We start from the raw sequence: 6000 nt of genomic DNA, 5'->3' as shown, positions 1-6000 counted from the left end.
GGGGGAATAGCGTGAGCCTCCCACGCGCTACGTCCCCCTGGCGAAACTCCTCACTGTCAGGAGAAAAGAAGCGGCTGGCGACTCCACATGTATCGGAGGAGACATGCAGCCCTCAGAGACCGGGACAGCTCGGAAAATAGGTAATTGGCCAAGTACAATGGGGGGGGGGGCGGGCGAAAAAGAGCTTGGCATTTATGGTTGTCATAATCAATTTAAAGATAGAAAGGGTAGGATTTTCCTAAAAATCAATGTAATCCCTCTCTATCGTCACTTTTGGCCCGCTAGTCATGTGTGGTAGTGTCTGTATCTGCAGAGACTCTGTCCTCTGCTGTATTTTCTTTTCTTTTCTTTTTTACTTTGTTGTGTATGGGATGCTTCTGGGCGTTAACCTTTGGGCAGCAGGACTCTAAAAACGTAGCGACCAGGTGCCAGATCGAGATTGTAAGTAGGCATCCAAGAGGAAGTTAGACAATGGTGGACACAGCACCGAAAAGACGCAAATGCAGTGAGGCGAAACGCCAAGCGGACAAAACGAGAGTGGATCTGAGCTTGGCTTTCACCCGCTGGCAAGCACTGAGGAAGAGGATGGGAATCAGAATCAGAATACTTTATTCATCCCCGAGGGGAATTTGGGTAAATGAATAAATAAATGGGCCAATTGGGTGAATGAAGTGCGACGTACACATCCGCCAGGATGGTAACTGCAGTCAGGGGGCGTGTCCTTCCGGTGTCGTTGAGCCGGCGAGGAGGGGCCAACTTTGAATGTTGAGTTTACAAACCACAACCGACAAATCCCTACTCGTTCGACCTTTAACTGAACTGAATCTAGAGACGGATCAGACTGACCTGAGACCGTAAAGGCGTGGGTGTTTAGCTTGCTTCCTTGTACAATAAGAATGTCAGGGTGTCCCCTCGGCATTGTTTTAATGATGGCTTTTCATTTTACACACACACGTGTGCGTGCACACACACTCATACACCTTCCCTTCCTTTGGCTGAGTGGAGAAAGCGAGGAAACAGGAAGTGACTTTTCCCCTTCAAAGCCGAGCTGCTGACAGGAAGAGATGAAATCCGCCACCAATCTTCAATTAGGGAGAAAGAGAGAGCGTTTCCTTGTTTCTCTTGTGGCGATTGTTCCCCTCTCAGAGAAGCGATGCTGATTGGTTGTTTAGCTGATCAAACATGCGGAAGAGGGGGACCGGCGGGGGCTATAAATGTATAACCAAAAAAAAAAAACCAAACCAAACCCTGTGCTCTTGTCGTCCCACAGAGTTATGGACAGAGTTATTATAAGCGGTTCTTGATCATTAATAAAGGTTGCCTTTGCAGGTGGAGAAGCTGAACAGCACTTGCAGATTAACTCGGCCTAGGACACTCCGGCGTGCTGAGACCAGGCTGTGTTGTATGTCAAGCTAGCCGACAGCACAGGTTAAAAAAGCAAGACATGAACATTTTTTCTCATCTGAGGGTATTTGCTCTGAGTGTTAAATTTAAGGATGAATTCCGAAACTCCTAGAAAGTTGGTTTTATTCATACCGTCGATCATTTGGTTTCTTTCTCATTGTGTGTTCCAATGAAGTTTTCCAGAAGCTCCTTTGGGTCTCTCTTTCACCAGAAAACCTTCCATTTCTTCACCCTTTTCCCCCCCAGTTGTTTACTTACCGTCATTTGTAAGTCCGCTAAGCTAAATTAGGCTCAACTTCCTTCAGTTGATGGAGTCCAGTTAAATAGTTAAATAATGTGCTCATGTCTTGTCCTCAGGATGGTCACCCAGACAGACTGAAGTGTGGTCTCCAGATCAGAGGACGGGTCTTCATTCTAGACTTGGAGAAAAACCAGTAAGATTTCTTTACATCTTGACTACACCAGAAAAAAATTCCCAAAATCCCATTCAAGACTTTTCAAACAATTTAACCACTTACTCTTACAATTACTAACCCCATGAATGATGTTCAGGCAGATGTGTGAGTGGTGTGAGGGTGTAATTCAGTGATGGATGGAATAGTCTCCTTACGTCTCTCAATCTTTCTCTGTAAGTGCGGTGAACCTCTCTGACCTGATGTCTGTTTCCTCTTGCAGTGGTCTGCTTCCTAAACCCCCCAATGTGTTTTACTACCTGTCAAATGGCACTGGTGTTTCTGTGGACGTTGATCCAGTGGTGAGTCTGCACAAACACTCCCGTTGTCTAGGGATGTCCTGATTTTTTTAACTTTTTTTTTTGGCACTCATTTCAGTCTGAGTCATTTAATATTGAGCATCTGCCGATACCGGTTCCCAGTCAGCTATTCATATTTTCCTGCGTAGTGTAGCTGCACAGTACACAATTCAAGTCAGTGGCAGCTGGTGCTAAAAATATTTGTGGGGGGGGGGGGGCAATTTACCTTGGCGCCGCACAACTTACACCTGCTTTAATGTCCACAAGTCACAGTTATTAAGAAGGACAATGTAGCCTATAGATTTTATCAGGGTTCGTAGACGGTGGATGATTGACAGTCGAGACGAGGCGTCGGGGTGGGTGTGAACATGATTGACAGCCACGAGAATTGCCCAATCACATTAGATCAAAAACATTAAAACAATATCAATTCGCTGCCAATAAAAGTGGGAGTGTCTGGGGCGCACAGAGCTGCGCCCCATGGAAAAGCTGAGGAAACCAATCAGACAGCGGCCCCAGCTCACCTGCTCGCCAAAAGTTTAAGGGCTTACATAAAGTATCATTTGGCCGGCGCCCCTCACCCAGGAAGTATATATATTCAGACAGAAATCAACCAAATACCATGTGGAACCAATATTTAATGGCTGCTGACAGTCGCTTACAGACTGAAAAACACTTTTATTTCATAATTATTTGCATTATACAACTAAATTATATCTAACATGTTTAAGTAGATTTTCTCTTGATATGTGAAGGGGGCAGCGCCCCAGCGCCCTGTACTGGCCAGCCGCCACTGCTTCAAGTACATTAAAGTTAGTAGAACCCAATTCAGTTTAGGTAAGAGATATGTCTGACAGTTTAATAGCCCTGTGTAAAGAAAGAAATAGCATTGCAACTGCCCGTTAATGGTTTTCATTTATTTTTTAACAAAATAACAAAGTAAACAAACTATGAAAGTATAGTTGTTTCCTAGTAGAGTATACAGAAGCTCTTACGAATATAAAAACACTGACTAAAAAGAAAGGACTCGCCAAAGGCTAACATGAACTCGTTTATATTACTTCTTTTTAAGTATCTTACCATATTTAGTCGTATTAAAAGTACTTCTGTTACTACCACCTCGCTAAACACCGGCATCGCAGAACTCACAAGTATCTGCTGGACTGCTTTCGTTTTCCAGTTTGAATAAGTTTCACATGTAAGACGTTTTAGCCGCTTATTGTTCTTGACTTTTTAAAACACACCTCGTGGCTACAAGTTGTGAATAATGTTAGTTTAAGTCACTGAGATGGAGCACAATGGGCGTTTAGGACACCTTTATGGCGGAGAGCTACGCAGTAAAATAAACAATAGGACTGGAATATGATCAGGTTTAATGCAGCTGATAGATCAGTTAAAGTAAGCCTGGATCGGCTCTGGTACTGGCATCTCAGATCGGATTGGGACATCCCTATTCTTCATTAATCATCATTACTGATGTGCTTGTGTTATTGTGGTGGCTTATAAACCTGCTGTGTGCTTTTTCTCTGGTTTGTATAGACTCAGTGTTACTACCACGGTACCGTCCGAGGCTTCCCTCGCTCCAGGGTGGCTGTCAGTACATGCGCTGGTCTCAGGTAACTCCTCCAACTGCAGTATTACTGACAGTATTAGGAGTATCAGCAAGTACAATAGTAATGGCCTATAGCAGTTAAGAAAGGACATACGTGTGAATGAGAGGGAGGACAGCAGAATGGCGAGGATGTAAGGAGTAGAGGTGATGAAGGTGGATGAGTTTAGATACTTGGAGTCAACTGTTCAAAGTAGAGTTGCGGAGAAGTATGTAGGAATGGGGAAGTGTGACAGTGGTGAGGTGTGCGGTTGGAAAGACAGACGGGTTCAAGATGGAGGTGGGATTACATCAAGGATCGCTTCTGAGCCCTTTCTTGTTTGCAGTGGTGATGGACAGGTTGACGGGACCAGATCAGGCAGGAGTCTCCGTGGACTATGATGCTTGCGGATGACATTGTCATCTGTAGCGAGATTAGGGAGCAGGTTGAGGAGAGCCTGGAGAGGTGGAGGTATGCACTGGAGAGAAGAGGAATGAAAGTCAGTAGGAGCAAGACGGAATACCTATGCATGAATGAGAGGGAGGACAGCGGAATGGTGAGGATGCAAGAAGAGAGTGCAGGCAGGGTGGAGTGGGTGGAGAAGAGTGTCAGGAGTGATTTGCGACAGAAGGGTACCAACAAGAGTTAAAGGGAAGGTTTACAAGATGGTTGTGAGACCAACTATGTTATATGGTTTGGAGACAGTGGCACTGACGAAAAGACAGGAGGCGGAGCTGGAGGTGGCAGAGTTGAAGATGCTAAGATTTTCACTGGGAGTGATGAAGGAGGACAGGATTAGGGACAAGTATATTAGAGGGACCGCTCAGGTTGGATGGTTTGGACACAAAGCAAGAGAGGCGAGATTGAGATGGTTTGGACATGTGTGGAGGAAAGATGCTGGGTATATTGGGAGAAGGATGCTGAATATGGAGCTGCCAGGGAAGAGGAACAGAGGAAGGCCAAAGAGGAGGTTTATGGATGTGGTGAGGGAGGACATGCAGGTGGCTGGCGTGACATTCTGAAAAGATGCTGTTTCACAAGAACCTCTGAAGTTCAGAATGACCCTCATAATGTCATAACCTCCTACCCCCACGCCCATGAGTCATCAGAGTTGTAGTCATCAACCACGTAGGGTATTTATTCTTCTAAATTACCCCCCCCACCCACCTTCCTGATGGTTTTAAACCCTCTGATCTCTGAAGTCTAAAAATGAGAAACAGAAGAGTTCCTCAGCTGTTTCCTGAAAGAAATGTGATCCGGGCGGAATGAAAAAGTTTTGCATTCAATGACAGATTCAACCACTGCAGAATAATCTGTGTGAACTCTGACCCTGTCATGTAAAATAATCCAAAATCTCCCAATCCGCAGTTTTAATCTCCCCTCTGAGGAAACCCTCCAGTGCCTCAGAGGACGGAGCACGTTCCTTTCTAGAGGCCCCGCTCTGTGTGGGTGTGTGTGTGTGTGTGTGTGTGTGTGTGTGTGTGTGTGGTGGTGGTGGGGGGGGGGTGTTGGGGAATTATTTACAGCTTCACGTGAGCCAAGTTAACATACAGAGCTCGTTAGTGCACTGAACTAGTGGTCATTGTTCTGCAGCTAAATGGCTCTCTAATGCCCCTTTTCCACCACATGGTACCGGCTCGGCTCGACTCAACGAGTGTAGTTTTCCATTACCATAACAGTACCCCCTCAGTGTAGCTGGTCTGCATCGATTTTATTACCCGTTCCAGTTTTTTTGTTTTTTTTTGTTTTTTGGAACCTCGACAAAGGTGGTACCAGAAAAGTGGTGACAGTTAACAAAATGCCGTTACCTTCCAGTAACGGAAAACGAACAAGTCGAGTCGGGTTGAGCTGGTACCATGTAGTGGAAAAGGGGCATAAAATCCACTTCTGTATACACAATGTAGTACCACAGTACATACTGATCGATACACATGGTGGAGACAGCCGAACTGCAGCTGCAGTGTAAAGGGGAATAATGGATAGTACATCTTTCCCTCTATATATAGTACGTCAGCTCTGTGTGTGTGTTTGCTTAAGCCCATCCTGCCTGCACAAACACAGCTGAAGAAAATAACCTCTGAGTTGTGAGTGTCCCTTTGTGTGTGCTGTTGGATTTAAAAGGCAACAGTAAATATGTCACCATCTAAAAATACATTTACACAGTACTTTTCTTGAGGTCCCATACTTACGTAAAATGCACAACCTACAATTTAACAAATAATTTCATGATCCAACGTGATGATAAAAACAGCGTGA

At 45.0% G+C, this 6000-nt stretch overlaps 1 protein-coding gene across 7 annotated transcripts in view; it reads left to right on the top strand.

The window, feature by feature from the left end:
- Window positions 1-6000, top strand: part of adam15 (ADAM metallopeptidase domain 15) — a 54336-nt gene that overhangs the window by 16699 nt on the left and 31637 nt on the right. For 6 of the 7 annotated variants that reach the window (XM_056286832.1, XM_056286834.1, XM_056286833.1 and 3 more), the window contains exons 3-5: window positions 1762-1838; window positions 2080-2158; window positions 3695-3771. The exons of the other annotated variant lie outside the window; for it this stretch is intronic. In XM_056286832.1, the coding sequence (XP_056142807.1) occupies window positions 1762-1838; window positions 2080-2158; window positions 3695-3771 (233 nt within the window). The remainder of the gene's footprint in view (window positions 1-1761; window positions 1839-2079; window positions 2159-3694; window positions 3772-6000) is intronic. 7 annotated transcript variants of the gene reach the window in all.

The sequence above is a fragment of the Lampris incognitus genome, chromosome 9 (genome assembly GCF_029633865.1).
Source record: "Lampris incognitus isolate fLamInc1 chromosome 9, fLamInc1.hap2, whole genome shotgun sequence".
In the NCBI taxonomy this organism is placed as follows: Eukaryota; Metazoa; Chordata; class Actinopteri; order Lampriformes; family Lampridae; genus Lampris; species Lampris incognitus.
The sequence above is the reverse complement of the archived record's forward strand: the minus strand, read 5'-3'. Positions and strand labels throughout refer to the sequence as shown.